This window comes from Megalopta genalis, chromosome 9, assembly GCF_051020955.1.
Source record: "Megalopta genalis isolate 19385.01 chromosome 9, iyMegGena1_principal, whole genome shotgun sequence".
Taxonomy (NCBI): Eukaryota; Metazoa; Arthropoda; class Insecta; order Hymenoptera; family Halictidae; genus Megalopta; species Megalopta genalis.
This window is the reverse complement of record NC_135021.1, coordinates 12,393,664-12,412,242: the sequence shown is the minus strand read 5'-3', so window position 1 is coordinate 12,412,242 and position 18,579 is coordinate 12,393,664. Positions and strand designations below refer to the sequence as shown.

Below are 18,579 nucleotides of genomic sequence, written 5' to 3'. Positions count from 1 at the left end.
CAAAGAGAGAAACAAGTGATAATCGGAGGGTGCTAGGTCTGGGGAGTATGGCGGATGCGACAGAATTTCCCAGCCTAGCTCTGCGATTTTCTGACGAGTCGCCAAGGCAGCATGTGGTCTGGCATTATCATCGGTAGCCATGTTTTCACGTCACTTAATAATGACATGAGACATCTTTGTTTCAGTTTATTTAGGAGAGCACATGTGTGTAAATGCAATGATAAAGAGAGATAGTCATATATGTCTCAAATCAACATGTGCATATGGATTGAAACTTGAAGTGACACTATCGGACAGAACTTTTCGGTAGACCTAATATATCTTCGGTACATAATCTAGATCTCCGAAGGAAACATTCTTAGTATTTTAAAAACCCTCGACCGCAAAGGGTTGAAACGTTCGGCACCGTTCGCGAGAAACTGTCTTTCTCCTTTTAATAATCTGGCGAAATTGAAAATGGTAAATTGATATTCCACGAAACATTGCGCTGTCTTGAATTTCGGTCGCCCATTTCGCGGATAATTGCGTAAAGAGCGTGCAGTATAATTATAACACTCGGACGCGTCCGGAAGAATCCAATCTCTCTCGTTCCGCGCGAAGTTTCTCCGTTGTCACCTGCCGACGAGGCCACCTTGACGAAATTACATGTCGCCGAGGGAAATTGCGATACGTCGCCGGTTACACCGTTGATTGCCAGCCGGCCTGCGACGATCATGCGTGTCCGCCTCGCGTGGTCCGCCGCGCCTTTCGAGGCTCATCAGGGAAGGCTGGCCTGGCCGACTCACTCGCGGCGCCTTTCACGTTTATCGAGGATAAACTGCGCCCGTGTTTGCGGTTTGATTTTCTTAGATACCCTCCAGATTGGTCCCGCAGAGATTTTATGGATAACTGTGCGTGCAACTACCAGACCTAACGAGATTGGGCCCTACTTGAAACGTTTCCTTGATGGAACGTCCCGCTCTATAATATCCTGGTCGGAATTTATTTAGTTTCTCCTATTCCTCGATCTAGCCAGTTTTAACGCCAGCGAAATTGCAATTTCCTGCACCTAAAGTAATTTTTACGATTTTCTCTATTTAACTTGAAAGTACGATGTTAAGTACACGTAGCATTCTCTTGTGGAAGTTAAATATCCTATTTCGCTTTATAGCGAAACGAAAATTCTCTACCGCGAATGCTACGAGTAACAAACAACGAAATCAAAATTTATTTTCGTTCTTAACGTTTTCAATAAGTCGAAAACGATCCGACTGCATTGTTAAATTTATCCATTGCGTTCCTGTATTCCACGTATTTCCATGTATTTTCATGTTCTGTATTCTAGCCATTGTCTCTTGTCACAAATGCATAAAACACGCGGTTTAATAATAATCGTTGCGGCGACGTGAGCCTAAGAAGTCTATCAAAATACGCTTGACACTCGATATTTCTTACTGGACGAACCAAACTATCAATTCGTTTCACCAAGTTTCGTCCAAGATTCGTTTGGGGCAACTCTTTCTGAACTACGTTCGCTTATTTTGATCGCCCAGCGATCTTGAAAAAATTCCTGGAAAGTAGTACGTGAGTTAGAGCTTACCGTGCATATCGTTGGAGTTTGTCCATGAATCTTGGTACCGTCGACTAAGTCCGGCGCCTTAGGCAACTCCGAGTGTGTCCTGGAGGATAGATGCGACGACGTAGGTATACTGCTGGCGTTGGACACGTGAGTGGTTGGCAGTGGCGCGCCGAGAGGAAGTTCTGGTTGGAAGAACCACGTCGGCCACTGTAACATCAAAATCGCACAATTATCACGATTTGAAACGATGCGGTATTAGCAGCTCCACGGTTGCATCTAATTATCGTTACTCGATACCCTAAAAATTGCTGGTCTTCAGGATCCTCCGATTTTTAGAAAATTAGTTCTATTAATTAGATTATTAGTCTTAATTTTCTAGGAAAAGTTAGAGGAACTGTAAGGTCGAAAATATGCAGTGTCGCGTTAAAAATTCAACGCGACTTTGACGCTTCACCGAATTCCCTACATTGCAGTTTGCAGCTTGCCGAAATCCCATCCTGGACTAAGCCCCGACAAACCGTTCACGATCACCGGCAATCGCAACCCAAACATGCAGACGTCACGTGCGACAGTCCTAAATGAAGATCCTTCGCGAATAAATCACGGCATTGCCAATACGAGACAATAAGGTGTTATTTCCACAGACAGTTTCGCATTCCTCCAACGAAGACGATTTCAAACACGTCTACGTACCAATATAAAAATTCGACAACCATTGTCTGTTATCATACTTAACCAATCACGAAAATATTGTGGTGACAATAAGCGGAACACAAGGAGACACAGAGGAAACGTGAACACAGAGAACATAGTGTTCAAGACGTTTCGTTTCTGTGCTCAGTAAATAAATTACTGAAATTAAAAACAAAAATCCTAATAAATAATCACCGTTTTGTTTATCCGTGATCTAAATACATTTTACCAATGCAATTAACATTTCACTGGATATTAATCTTCATTCGTTTAGTATTTTCTTAAGCGTTTTCAGAAGCTTTACAGAAAATTTCGCGAATTCAGTATCAAAAAATTGAAATAATTTCTGTGGTATTTTAAGAACTTCCATCTTTTACACGTTTAATTTTAACAAATAAATAATGACTTAAATTTAAATAAAAAGATTTGATATCTCTTATACAGTAAATATAAAAAACGTTCATTATGCTTGAAAATAACCAAAGGCGCAGTGATTGGCTAGCCCACAGTAACTGGCTCCGTCATCGTAGATCCGGAGAACGGAGACTTCTTGCACAACCAAAGTGCTCGGTATCACTTGATGTATGCGGAGAGAGGGCATCGACCGTCATCTCGCGCTGCCTTCGTATACAGAGACTATAAAAAGCAACGGCCATAATAATATTAAATTCCCCTATCTCACTGGCCCATAATTAAAAGCTAATTCCCCAGGGACCATTCCTAAGCAAAGATTTCATTTCTAAGAGCGAAGCGGAGATCGTAGAGCAATCAGACCGCAGCGCCATCAATCTGCCGCTTGTCAGGAGACAATTTACAATCGAGATAAAGCAGGAAACCCGAGGAAGGAATGATTGGGCCCGCCGAGTCCTCGGTTGGGACCGTTTGCCTGTCATCGGACCAACTTCCTGCGCGGCCGAAAAAACTGGCGAGACGTCCGTTCCTCCGCGTTCCTTCGCGTTCCTCGGCGAACAGATAAAGCTCTCGCAGCGACCGAGGAGCAGGCATTAGTGTCACCGAGTGAATATGAACCTCTCTAAGATAGATGACACAAGCCGCTGACCCCGTAAGAAGCGCACTCGCTGCGAGGTGACCGTGCGTGTGTGGTCCATTGTAAGTGCTCGCGAGGAGGAACCCGGGGAGAGGATCAAAAGAACCCAACGGCGTGTTCCGTTCACCGTGGTACGTAAAGACCTTTTGATCGTCCAGCCGGGTCGGGCGACACGAATTCCTCGCGATTCTTCGCGAAACCTCTGTGCCCGATGCGATCGCGGCTCGCCGCGACTCGCGGCGCGCATTAATGCACGGGCCCAGCCACCTGCGCTAAGCCCTTTTTCATCGGAGTGTCGTCCGATTTATCCTGCGCGCCTCGACGAAGGTGCCATCGGTTTTTATTTTTGCGTATCTTTATCCTGTTCGATCTTCTTCGCGAATATCGTACCCTCGCCTCCGTCGTTCTCTTCATTCAACCCTTCGCAGTCGATGGTGCCGTGCAATGTTTATTCGAATATAGGAACGTTTAATATTGCTTAATATGTCGACGTAAAATTCAAGAAACTTCGAGGAATTCGTTTTCTGTGTTTTTAATTAGGATCTCCGTTTCCAAAGAATCTAGAGAAAATTATTTGCAATGCCTACGACGACATCTGATTATGGAATCAATATAAAACTGATCCCTTGAAACGTCCACTTCGGGACGCCTTGAAGACGTCTTTAGGACGTCTGAAATAAGATAATCGTCAAGACGTTTGAAATAAGACGTCCCAAAACGGACGTCCGACATCGTCCAAAATCCAAAATATTTTTTCTCAGCTACAGTATTTACACTTTATATAATTTAGTGCACGTTATACATTTGAAATTGAATTTTGCGCGACTCGTCCAATAGTTATACTTTTAATAGCTTTTCAAATATGACAATTTTTATTTTATTTATTTATATATACGGGTAAACATCCATTTTCACAATAACGAAAGCAAGGCGTAACTTACGTTGAATGGCGGAGAATCAGTAAATCAGGTAAACAAGGGAACGCTTGTCTCTGTTTTTCCACGGATCACCCTCCATTTTCCTATATCTTCTTTCTTTCAGACCCTTTTCTGTTCTATACTTTCCAGCATCTTCCATCTCTTGGATCAATCTTTTCCCTTTTCCGCCATCTTTCACTTGAATCGTTTTACTCTTTTTGTAGAAAGAGCCCTCTTTGCCGCCATCTTCCTTCTCTTGAAACCAGCTTGTACATTTTCGTTTTCGTTTTTTACTCGGGAAATCTCTCGTAACACTTCGGTAGAATAAAATTGCTATTGCTGAATTACGTATACGAGAACGTTGTATATACATGGAAACAAATATAATACGTTCCAACGATTTAAAAAGCGAAAATGGAAATTTACACGTACGCTGGCCGAGGGTTTGTGAATAGATTGCGAATTTTATGGATTTACAAACACGATAAAACGAACGGTTTTATTGAAATTTCAAATGTGTTTTTACAGTTCTATCGCGATGATGAAATCCGCAATAAAAGGGTGAACGCATTGTAATGACGAAATAAAAAGCGAAGTCACTGTTTAATCTATACTCGACTTCAATTTTCACCGGTACAACGATTTATAATAACGCAGATTCCATCGATAGATCGATAGATCCCAGGCATAAGCAGAAAAAGCATCCACCGAAATCTCCAATAAATTCAGATTTATTTATCGGATCCGGGGATTTCACGAGTCAACAGGAAAATCTTGCGTCACGCGGTAATATCGCGTGTTTTGCTTACGTTTCACCGCGGAGCCAAAGGAAGTTCGATCGGCCAGTGTAGGGTGGCCCCAGGGTGGTCTGGCGAATGTCTCTTGTCGTCGGTTAGCAGGAGTTAACGGGAAAACCGAAATAACAAACTCCTAAACTCGATGAGTTAACGCCGGCTAGCCGACTAGTCTCGGTGCTCCGTTATTTTCTGTTTACCGCGGCCATTCTGCGAGAAAATCGTTTACAGTGGACCGGCATCCTTTGCGCGGCCTTGCTCGAAACGTGTCGACGTCGCAACAACACGTTTCACGCGATTACTGTCCCACTTATGCCCGCGCGAGCGCATTTTTTTATTTTACTTTTATTTCATTCATTAACGTTTTCACAATTATATAATCGATGGTATGTTTATGACGATTCTTAACTTTATTCGTCAATTTTTTCCAAACATAATTTTGAAGATACTTTATATTAACTTAGTAGTTTAATATAATTTTTAAGATACTTTATATTAACTTAGTAGTTTAATATAATTTTTAAGATACTTTATATTAACTTAGTAGTTTAATATAATTTTGAAGATACCTTATATTAACTTATTAGTTTAATATAATTTTGAAGATAACTTATATTAACTTAGTAGTTTAATATAATTTTGAAGATACCTTATATTAACTTATTGGTTTAATATAATTTTGAAGGTACCTTATATTAACTTATTGGTTTAATATAATTTTGAAGATACCTTATATTAACTTATTGGTTTAATATAATTTTGAAGATACCTTATATTAACTTATTGGTTTAATATAATTTTGAAGATACCTTATATTAACTTATTGGTTTAATATAATTTTGAAGATACCTTATATTAACTTATTGGTTTAATATAATTTTGAAGATACCTTATATTAACTTATTGGTTTAATATAATTTTGAAGATACCTTATATTAACCTATTAGTTTAATATAATTTTGAAGGTACCTTATATTAACTTATTGGTTTAATATAATTTTGAAGATAACTTATATTAACTTAGTAGTTTAATATAATTTTGAAGATACCTTATACTGTTGTTTCTTTTATTTAATCGAATTGCCGAAAATCGACCAATTAGATGATAAATTTGTTCCGTTATTTTAAAAATACCCGTTTACCCGTTTATATAAACGAATTAAAGAATGAATAAAATTTGAATCGAGCCGCGAGATTCCGTCGAGTTATTCTAAAATATCTCGCAGTAGAAATGTCCACCTGAAAAATTATCATTTTTAGTTACCTTTGAATCGAAACGAAAGCTTCGTTCGGACGTCGGCGATCGCTTAAGCAGAAAATCGAACGCGAGATTCCGTCGAGTTGAAATCTCTCGCTGCGAAAACGCCCGACCAACGTCGACAGCGAACTGTCGAGCATCGGCAAAGACATTGCCAATTTTGCGCCGTTGATCTCGGACGAATCGCGGCGAATCTCGCGGCGTCGCTTTCGCACGGATTTCGCAACGCGGCTCGTATTTTATCAGCCGGGCGCGGCCGCGATTGCAGGCGATGCAACGATGTAATTCGACTGTGTCCCCTAATTTATTCGACGGGAATTACATATCATTGGGCCGAAGGTCCGTCGCATAAATTTCGCCGATCCGTTTCACAGATGTCTTCGTCCCGATTTCGATCGGTTCCCAATCCCTCTATATCGTACCGAACGATAGCCCGTTCGATCGGCTCCCCGAATCAATTTGGCCGATCGCAATCGATAACCACACGGTTCCCCGTAACGTGCAATCTGTCCCGACGTGTAATTACGCGGTGGTGCCCGTTTAATGATTCTTAAGCGACGATTACTGATTACGTACGAACCGCGGGTCCTCCGGGTCAAATTGGGGACCGGGACGCCGGACATTTCTTATCGATCGTAATTTTCATTCGGCTTTTTATGCGCCGCAACCTACACGATTCTACACTGATTTTCATAATATCAATTTGCGATCGCCGCGTGGTATGCGATGCCGATCTTTCTGCGTAAAGACACCTGAACGTCGAGCCTCGATCTCTTATCATTCACGTCTCGATCTTCATGTTATTTTAATCCGTAATAATCGAACGCAATTGTACGCATTTAAGCAAAGCTGTTATTCACGAAGCTTTCATCTTCGTTCGAAGCCTGAGAAATTCCCTTACGATGTTAATAAATTTAATTGCAAATTTTCTCGGAAATGAGATACGAAGCTCGTTAAAGTTTAACTAGATTCGAGCGCAATTTAAACTTGGAATATATCTTAACCTAATTAGATTTAAGTTACAGTTGAACTAGATCGAATAAAATTTGACTGTTTAAATAAATTTTGGTTTACTAAATTTAGTTAAAATTCAGTTTTATATATAGCCTTAATGTTTTAGTCACTCTACATCATTCCGACATCTTGAATCTTCTTACGTATAAATAGAATTGCAATCAGCCATAATAATAATAATTATTATTATATTATATTATTATATTATTATAATTATATTAATAATTAAATATTATATTATGTTATTATATTATAATATATAACAATAATAATAATAATTATTATTATTATTATGTAGTATAATATAATAACATAATATAATATTTAATTATTAATATAATTATAATAATATAATAATATAATATAATTATTATTATTATTATTATTATAAATTGATCTGCAATTTAAACAAGAAACAGAAGAAAAAAGTTCACTAAAGTTCAGTACCGCGGAATAAAGTAGAAGCATACAATGGCTTACAATGGGTTCGATCGTGCAGAAATCCAGTTTTCTATTATTATCGCGATCAAAGGATGGCCCATATTCACCGTGGCGCCTGCGAGAATAATTACGGCCGGCGTTCGCTACTTTTAGATCGGGCCGATGTAAAAAAGGGGGGCGGCCCGTTCGTAGATCACGATTATGACGATACGAACACTGTCGTAGAGCAGCGTCGCCGAGGGGACTCATGATTAATTCGAACGCAAATATTTTTCCCCGGGCCCGATAAGATCCATGCGCGCTTCCAGCTGAAAGTTCCAGCTGAGCATTCGATGACTCCCTGGCATGGAATTCGAAAAATCCCGCGGCGCGTTTCCCCCGAATCGTACGGAAATAGTCGCCGATTGCTACACGTGCAACCTCCGAACCCACTTTATTTAGAAACCACTCGGTAATGTCAGCAATCGCCATCGAAGATGTTGATCGCGTTTGCATTTTGGTCGAACCACGATTTAGTCAACATTCGAAGCTGCGCGTTGATTCGAAAAGTGCATTCGTGTTCGAACGTTAGTTCGAGGAGTGTATTTAACGTCGCAGTCTCAAAAACATAACCGGATACGCTTAGGACTATGTATCATTTTATTTGGCAATCTTTTTCGATGTGTTTTTTTGAGATTACGTTCTATCAGGAAAATTGTCAATTCTCGACGCCGTTTTAACAACTGTACAACATTAATTGTTCAAAACATATTTTCGAAGATTCTTCCTGCATTATTCGTTTCATTGTTCCTAGTAAAACGACAATTTATTTAATGCGATTTCTGTAAATTCAGTAATTAGGTGACGATTAAAGGTACACTGTTTTAAAATAAACCGATAACAAGTCCGAAGGTTAAGAACGAAGAAGTGCTAACCAACGTAGCTGTGAAAGGAATCATTTGGTGCGTTCAAAATAAATAGAATAAATAAATAAATAATTTTAATAAGTTGAATACGATGTATCGATATTTCATTGTTTAAGTAGCATTCGCTCGTTCTTGCCACAAACGCATAAAATGACCCCGACCAAATTGAATCCAATTTTCCTTTCCTCGTCATCTTCTTCAAGTGCTCCAACATTTTACGATTGCTCAGCTTCTTTCTTTTCGGGATCGGTCTAGAAAAATGTTCGCTTCGCGCAAAGATCTGCGGTCTAAGAATAATTAAAGGGAATCAGCAGAGTTCGACTGCGGTCTAGCAATAATTAAAGGGAATCAGCAGTTCGGCCCAGAGGACGATCGCTAGTGAAAGAGCGGAGTGACGAGCTTCGCTCGTGACAATAAGATGTTCTAGAAGCTGAAGAGCCTGGCCGTATAGAGTATCGTGCGTACGATCGCGTACTCGACAGGGAAATAGCCCGACGAGGCCAGGAACAAGGTACCCGCGACATTAACGAGCAGAATCGATCGGGCTTTACGGTGTTTACCCCGTGCCCGAGCCCGATGATGAGCGGCCCCGTGTACCGCGGGATTTGCATAGGTCGAACACGAGCCTGAACCTCGACGCTCTTAGGCGTAGCTGCGCCATCACTGCCGCGGTAGCGTGTCCCCTTCGAAATTGATGCTTGTCGCGAAATTGCATCGTCCTAAGCGTAATGCTCGGTAAAACGCGTAATCAAACCCCCGCCACTTCGGATCCACGCCGGGGACCTAACGACGCCACGGCACGGCACTTTCTTCCGGCCCGCGCGAAAGCCGATCCGCGAATTTCACTCGAGCATCGGCGCATCTTCGTGTCCCCTCGAATCATCCTGTTAGGCTGACTCGCGTGCCCTTCCATTCCACCGCACGACAATCTCGGTCCGAGTTGCTCGCTGACACTCACCTTGGGAACTGTCGCTACCAATGGAAATCCTTCACACGTCTAAGAATATTAAGATTATAAATTTATTTTGAGATAGTATATGCCTCTTTCATTTTTTTCATTTTTTAAAATCAACTTTTATATTTTTCAGTTACCTTTTAAAGTTTTTAATTTTGATATCAACTCTTTTCTATTTCTCAATCACCTTTTAAAGTTTTTCATTTTTAAATAAACTTTTCTATTTTTCAATCACCTTTTAAAGTTTTTAATTTTAAAATCAACTTTTATATTTTTCAATCACCTTTTAAAGTTTTTAATTTTAAAATCAACTTTTCTATTTTTCAATCACCTTTTAAAGTTTTTAATTTTAAAATCAACTTTTATATTTTTCAATCACCTTTTAAAGTTTTTAGTTTTAAAATCAACCTTTATATTTTTTAATCACCTTTTAAAGTTTTTAATTTTAAAATCAACTTTTATATTTTTCGATTACCTTTTAAAATTTTTAATTTTAAAATCAACTTTAAAATCAACTTTTAAGTTTTTTAGTTTTAAAATTAACTTTTAAATTTGTTAATTTTAAAATTAACTGCTAAATTTTTAACTTTCGAAATTAACTGTTAAATGTTTAAATTTCGAAATCAGCTTTTCGATGTTTAAATTTCAAAATTGACTTTTAACTTTCAAAAATTTCAAAATTATCTTTTAACTTTTAAAAATGTTAAAATTATCTTTTAAATTTATGAGAATCCTCAACGTCGTTAGTACAATTGTTCAGTAGTTAATATAATTAGTAGTATAATTGTAGTTAAAATGTGAATCCTATGCAAATGATAATTGTACAGAGATCGTGGCACATATTGACGGGGCGCAAAAACTCGGTAGTTTCTCGTAAAAATTTATCAAAGATTCTTAAGAAACCGGCATCGTCGTTCCTCTATCAGAATCGCAGGTACAGTAAATTCTCCCGAATTGACGCTCAGCTTGGAAACAAAATTGTCCAGTTCGGGAATAATCGTATCTCCTCTCCCCAAATTGTGCATTTTTGTATACAAGCTGAGCGTCAATTATGGAGAATTTACTGCACCCAGACTGAAGTGGCAAAGTATTCTGCACGAAAAATGTTGGTCTCGGAATGGTTTTCGGGATCTGGTCGCCCAAGGATGGCCCGATCAGGAAGCGACGGGCCGAACAGCTACGATAATTAGTCCGGAAGAGCCGCGGAGGACAACGTGGAAGGGGGACTTGTACGAGGTGCACGTGTAAGCACGTCGACGATCATTGCTTCGCTCCATCATCCGCGTCATTAATACATTGCCAGTGACGGGAAGCGTTAATCTTGGCTGCCACGAAAAACAATCGACTGGCTTTATGGAAGTTTCAATGTATCTCCGCGTCGTAGAACGGCCCGTGATGTATTCGAGACTGCGCGCGGCATCTATTTTCGTGCTCGAACGACGCTCTTCCCTTTCGGACGTTCTCGGTTCTTGGCAAACGCCGTGGGATGACGATGATGGAAGGTGAGACACGATCGTCATCGAGTGGGAGTGCGAAAACACGTGTCGGGATTCTTCCCCAAAAATCACGGAGATTTATGCTCCCGAGGCTTCTCCGACGATACTTCCGCAATAATTGCCGTAAATTGTCTTTGCCCGAGGTGTGGGTACACTCTGTGGGATCACTTGTAAAGGGTTCCGGGGCTCGCCGGGCTTAAATTGTCGTTTCTCAAACGTAAATCACTGAAACCTGAGCTTGAACTTTCAATTCCATCTGGCCAGACAGCGGTTTAGGTTCGGTTTGTCATTGTGATGCATTGCTGGCATCGTTTCGCAATGTTTCGTCCTGTCGGGAAGCTTCTGCCACGCATAAATATGCAGCGCATATTTTTACAGTTTTGCGGCTCACTCGACCGCGAACAAAATTATTAAATTCAATTTTAATTATTTAATATATTGGGTTGGGGAATAAGTTCGTAGCTTGTTTATATTTTCTTTTATTTTACGACGATTTTTTGCTGTTCGACAAAGTGTATAATATTCATTCGATAGAGCTCTTTCTGCTCTACAAAACTGTGCTAATCGTCTTTTTGAGTAATTTAATTTTTTATTACTTTTGAGGCTTAGAAATGGAATATCCAGGAGGTAAAAAGCAACATTTTCGACACCTTCTCTTCTTCGCTTTTCATCGAGGCCAAAAAGCTGCTGAAGCAGCCCGGGATATTTGCAACGTATACGGAGAAGGTGTCATAGGCGAGTCTACAGCACGGAAATGGTTTGCGAAGTTCAAAAATGGCGATTTTGACGTCGACGACACGCCCTGCAGCGGAAGACCTTCTGGATTCGAACTTATCCCAGGCTCCCAATTTTTCGGCAAATCCCATCGAATGAAGATGATTGAGAATCGTTTTATGATCGCAGTTCATTTTTTCGGCCAATCCACGACTTGTTTGGTGACCGTCCTCCTTCAAAAGTGCTTTGAGACTTTCTTTGTCGAATACTTATATATATTATATTTAATAATAATTTAATAATAATTATGTATATTATATTAAATTATATATAATATATATAATTATTTGCATTTTAAATTATTAAAAAATTATTAATTATAACGATTAATAAATTTTGTTTCCAGTAGTTCAAGGTAGAGAAAAAAATGTTTCAAACTTAACACAATTCAAAGCATATTATTCGCACTGATTTATTTACGTATGTGCACAGCTTGGTTGCTTGCCAAGAAAAGAATCATACACCACGTGGCAGTCACTTATTGACTAGTCACTCCAAGATTGGACCAATTACAATACATGTTTTTACAATGAATTCGAACAGATTTGGACAAAAATAGTTCCTTTTATTCGAAGACCTCTTTTTCTAACTTGTACAGTTCGCGAATTATAGCAATAAAATAAAAAATACCGAGTACATGTTTAGGGGTTAACGACCACCCCTTAAAGTGGATTTATGTTAAAAAAAAGTTACGAAAAAAATTGCGTAATACACGTCAACATATGATCCTGAAGTTTCAGAAATTTTAGAACTGCCGGGTTGGAGATCGTGCCTCGACAGTGACGTCGGCAAAGTATTTAAATAGAACTTAGATAAAATATTAGGACACCTGTTAGAGACCATCGAAAACATCGAGAGCAATATAGCAAGTCAATCAAATTGTCCTATCAGAAAATCGAAGGTCATCGTAAGAATGCTCGATGGAATCGGAAAGATGCGTGAAGATTGGCGTGGCTAACGAGCATGAGATTCGAGGAATAAAGGCGACACGAGTTTTCGAGTGGTCATGCAACGAGCCATGGCCCGTGATACGCGACGGTAGGTGTGCACCTATGGCTTTCAATTGCGACTGGTTTAACGAGCAGTTAGCCAGCGTTATCTGATGGAGTCGGCCCAGCCGGTGTGACACCGGCGTGTCATATCACACTTGTCACACTCCCGTGACTGCGCCGAGCCGCGCGGCGACATCCGCGCGTCGCGCGACCGCTCTCACAATCAGTCAGCTCCGGTTGTTGAGGAACGCGCACGTGCGACACGCTACGCGCCGCCCACTTCGTGTCCCGTAATTACCGGCGACAAAGCGACCAGACCATCAGCATAACGTGACAACGGAACGAGCTCTCCGTACTGCGATCCGCCACGCACCACGGCGACGAATTAATTTGCGGCCAGGCCGCGATTACCATCGACCCGAGATTTTTCTAGCCGACACGAAAGCTCGCACCCTCTTCGCCGAGACAATCGACTGCAATTAACCGGGGCGTGGCTCGATTTAACGGACTCCTGGTGAACCGTAGTTATAGACTATTTCTGCTTCTGGTTTTTACGTTTTTTGCCATCTTGCATGTTTTCACAAAGATTTCCAAATACTTACATTCTTTTATGTATACAGTAATTTCTCTCGGAATTGCCAAATTTCGGGTTGCCGTGAATCTCCCTGTGCTGGTCCTACGCCCATGTAGTTTATTGCGTGTGTTGCGACACGCGACGCGAATTCCCGGAAAACGACACAAAATAGTCAGTTTGTGTCTCCGAATTGCCTTCGAATCGTGGCAAAAGATTAGAAATGAAAAAGTTAAGTCGTCGCTTTTATTCTAGCGTTATTATGTACAGTAATTTCTCTCTAATTCGTGCTTAGATTACGCAATTAAATGGACAATTCCGGAAAAGGAGATACGATTGTTCGAGCTTTGCGTCTCGCTTGTATAGTTACCGATTGTCAACAACCATAAAAACGAGCCGCAAGGCTCGAATAATCGAATCGCCTCTTCCTAAATTGTCCATTTTTGTGCGCAATCTGAACGCGAATTAGGGAGAAATTACTGTATTCATATCAATATACACCGGCATGCTGACTGCTGCCTTTTCTTGCCGACTGCTCCGAATTTCAATAAAAACGAGCCGCGAGGCACGAAAGATCACGACTTAGTATTCTCAGATCTGCCGGTTTCAATTCCGACCTCCGAACATTTCTGAGAGACATTACTGTATTGCCGTTCAAATCGCTTGTTCAATTATACCACTCGTTATTGCCATACCTTCAAGTTCTTTTGCAATCCCTTTGCTTCAGTTAAACACTCTGCCATCGCTATCGATCGCAACCATCCTTGACTCTTGATCTTATTCTTACCACGGTTATTACTATTATTAATATTGTTGTTATTAAATACGTCTTCAATCTAACAGAGCAAAAGCGGCATAGCAAAGCTGGCAGAGGAAAAACTGCAGTAGAATTAGCGACCATGGATCAGACATTTGCGATTATGCTGCGGTATTAACGATACTATGGTCGGCTTATGAACGTTCAGAGATGATCGAGGGACTAATAGAATGTAATTTTCGGTGTTAGTTATGGCGCAATCTTCCATGATTGCGAAATTGCGTATGCTAATACTTACAGACATTCTGATAATGGGAGCAGTTAGTTCGTTGGAGAACTAAATAGCGGAACAGCGTCTACATTTTAGATCGGGAACATGGTCGGAGAACGTTGGTGACTCGAGTAATCGATCCCAGAGCGTGGATCGGCCACGCAAACGAGCGTTGCGAGAGATCGCAATAATTCACGACACGGTCCACCGCGGTAAATCCCGACGCAGCTGCGCCAGAAGGTGAGATCGACGTTTCCCGACGCGAAACATAATTATTATCTTTCTCGAGAGACGTATGGGAAAATTCTAGCGCCAGCGCCAACGCCGCGGCGCACCTCCTCGTCACCTGCGAGCGTAATCAATCGGCTGGACGTGAGTCATACCTGGTCCAGTGAGTATCTCTCTTTTTCTTCCTCTCTCGCTCTCGCTCTCTCGTGCTCACTCTTTCTTTCTCTCGCTCCCTTTTGCTCACTCTTTCTCTCTTGCTCTCTTTTGCTCAATCTTTCTCTCTCTCTTGCTCTCTTTTGCTTACTCTTTCTCTCTCGCTCTCTTTTGCGCACTCTTTCTCTTTCTCTCGCTCTCTTTTGCTCACTCTATCTCTCTTGCTCTCTTTTGCTCACTCTTTCTCTCTCTCTTGCTCTCTTTTGCTTACTCTTTCTCTCTCTCTTGCTCTCTTTTGCTTACTCTTTCTCTCTCGCTCTCTTTTGCTCACTCTTTCTCTCTCTCTTGCTCTCTTTTGCTCACTCTTTCTCTTGCTCTCTTTTGCTTACTCTTTCTCTCTCTCTTGCTCTCTTTTGCTTACTCTTTCTCTCTTGCTCTCTTTTGCTCACTCTTTCTCTCTCTTGCTCTCTTTTGCTTACTCTTTCTCTCTCTCTTGCTCTCTTTTGCTTACTCTTTCTCTCTCGCTCTCTTTTGCTCACTCTTTCTCTCTCTCTCGCTCTCTTTTGCTCACTCTTTCTCTTTCTCTCGCTCTCTTTTGCTCACTCTTCCTCTTTCTCTCGCTCCCTTTTGCTCACTCTTTCTCTTTCTCTTGCTCTCTCTTACTTACTCTTTCTTTCTCGCTCTCTCTTGCTCACTCTTTCCGTCTCTCTTCGCTCTCTCTTGCTCACTCTTTCTCTCTCTCGCTCTCTCTTGCTCACTCTTTCTCTCTCTCGCGCTCTCTTGCTCAATCTTTCTATCTCTCTCTTTCGCTCTCTTTTGCATACTCTATTTCTCTCTCTTCCTCTCCCTCTCTCTCAATCTTTCGTAATATCTCGTTGCCGAGCATAGCTTGCCTCTCGAGATTACTTTGTATCGCAGCGCCGACGATGAGGAAAACGGGAATTTTCCCCGTGAGCAAGTTAGGACCTCGTGTCGGGTCCCGGTTATTGGCTATTAACGCACTGGTCACTGGATATATTACAGCTATTATAGGCTCCGAGCATATAAATGACCGCTTACACGGCAAAAGTAATAATGCGGAGTTCAATGTTACATTACAAATGTGCTCACTTAGTCTACTTTACGGCTACCCGATAAGAATCGCGGGGGATAACATGTACAGCTTCCGCTTCCGCGATTCCGAACATCTCGCGACCCGTTCTTCCGATCGTCTGATGTCTAAATACCAACATGCTAACGCATACTTTTCTCGCCTGCGAGAAAATAGTCGCCGAGCTTCGCGAAGAATCCGAAAAGTTGAACGACGCCTATTACGATGATTTTGCTGTCAATAATTATTATGTTAGTAGTATTTACTAACGACAAAGCAGAGTAATTATTTGATCTTCACGGTACAGTTATGGGAGTGCATTCAGGCGAAAATGAAGTAAATCAGATGGCAAAATAATTTGCTCGTAATTCGAATCGGCGTAAAAAATGCTACCAAAACGCATGTTTTCATAATTTTATCTGGAAAATTACTGGTAGTTGATTTTCGACAGATTTTGTTCTCCTTTAACATTCAATGAAAGCTTGGAAGAAAAACAATAGAAAATTGGGAATTAATCAAATCAATCAATTGTATCGAATTTCGAAACACGTTCATCGGTTTGGAAATGTGAGAGCAATACTTTAAAATATTTATATAGTTATATTTAATTATATTTTTTATGGTTAACAAACTTTGGTTATGAAATCTAGAAGTTTTAGGTTAGTTTTAGGCTAAGTCGTTCACGCATTTTTCGCCTGCTCTCCAATGCGGCACCGTTTGTCCCGAATAACGTGTTTATCATTGATCGATTAATTTAATCATTTTTCAGTCATTTTACATTGTTTTTAATAGAAACATTAATATTTACAGAAATCATGAACACACAGATAAGGATTTCTATAATAAAATATCAAATGAATACTTTATTCATCCAAATTCCAATTTCTAGAAAATTACCGATCTATTTACTAAATAATAATATTATTACAATTTATCATTATCGCCAATAATCACCGATAAATCAATTTAATATACAACACTAAATCACATAAATTTTAATTTTACAAACAAATGTTCAACGGGGTTCTGATTACTCCAAGCTTTACATGTCTCGGCGTCCCCTATATTGCAGGTGCAATTTATCAATTATGGTAAAGTGTATTCAATTTCCAAGTTGTGTTAAAAAAAGGAAGCTCTGAAGTTGAAACAAGGGAGCTTCGAAGCCGAAACAAGGAAGCTTCGCAGTCGAAACAAGGAAGCTTTGATGTCGAAACAAGGAAGCTTCGCAGTCGAAACAAGGAAGCTTTGAAGTCGAAACAAGGAAGCTTTGAAGTTGAAGCAAATAAACGGCAACAGCGTGGAGAAATGATCCACATAGTCTGAAACGAAGTATTTCCACACTTTGCAGCCCCGTTCCTATTACAAGGCAGGTTGCTAAACGCCTCGCATTTATTAAAAGACATTTCCACCGCAAGGGGACCTAGGCTTCGTCGTGGGGTCGACTCGTAGTTACTACCTCGTGGTCGGTTATTATCCCCTAACCGAGGACGACGAGCCATCTCTTGCCAGAGAGTGACTTCAATCGGACAGTTTCAGGGTTGCGTGGTTCGTACACGTCCTCTTAAATAAGAGATACGATAATGCCAAGTAGAAACCGACGTCGAGAAAAAGGGAAAAACCGATCCACGGTCACCGGGGTTCCTCCCCCTTCGCTATTGTATTCGTTGTCCTTTCCGCGATCGTATACTCGCTCGAATATGCACGCGAAGATTTTATGTCTCCCTTCGTCGTCAATATTGCAACGCGCGTGCGATGAAGGCGAGACAGTCGGAAGCCGACTGCAACGTGAGTTAGGATTACGTATACAGTCATTACGATTTTCCTCGCGGAAAGTCGTAGGAAAAATTGATGTAATGGCGGAGAGTTCGATGAAACTGATAAAAAAATCGAAAGGGTGGGCCATCTGACAGTTTCTTTACAAAATTGCTACAAAAGAAATGTTTAACACTAAACCTACCGCGGTCAGAGTGACCGCTTTCTTATTTTGCAATTCTGCAACGTTCCGAGACTCTTTCGTGGAAAACGCTGGAATAAGTTATATTATCGGAGCAAGTTTTATAATAAAAGCTTTACAAATTCTAAATAAATTCGGTCTTCTCACTTTTGCGAAGCAGTACGTGCCAGTTAGTATTACTGCTTGGTAGGTTTAGTGTTAATATTTTTTAAAGCTGTTTGCCTCATTAAAAGGCGTATGCTTCGCGGATCATTTTGTTCGCGTTTCTTTTCCTTGGCATAATTGGATGGAGTCGCTCTCAGGATGGCAGTCGTGTGTGAGAGAGAGAGAGAGATTGTCGACGATGCGTTTCGAAGGGAGAAGCTCGTGTGCGGAAACGGTAAAAAAGAAAAGAGACTGAAAGAGTGCAATCCAAAAAAGTATAAACAATCTTAAGTTTATTGGTAACAAAAGTCAACTAGACATTGCTCATGCTATTATCGAGTATCTTCCTAGAAATATTACTTTTTTATATTATATTTAACAATTTCTCTGACCGTTGAATTCATTTTCCCGACCTCGAGCAACACTTTTTTATGGAAATTTTAAGAGAAAACCAACAGACGATCTACTCTTTAAAGAAACGAAATGAATGAACCTTGAAAATCATTCAGAACTTTAAAGTTTCACCGGACGTTGTTCTCGAGAAAATTACGCGATCCAACGACGAT

At 40.5% G+C, this 18,579-nt stretch overlaps 1 protein-coding gene across 2 annotated transcripts in view; it reads right to left on the bottom strand.

The window, feature by feature from the left end:
- The window catches only part of LOC117220745 (uncharacterized), a 475,043-nt gene that overhangs the window by 416,929 nt on the left and 39,535 nt on the right, over positions 1-18,579 (bottom strand). For both annotated transcript variants that reach the window (XM_033471005.2, XM_033471006.2), the window contains exon 2: positions 1,580-1,765. In XM_033471005.2, the coding sequence (XP_033326896.2) occupies positions 1,580-1,765 (186 nt within the window). The remainder of the gene's footprint in view (positions 1-1,579; positions 1,766-18,579) is intronic.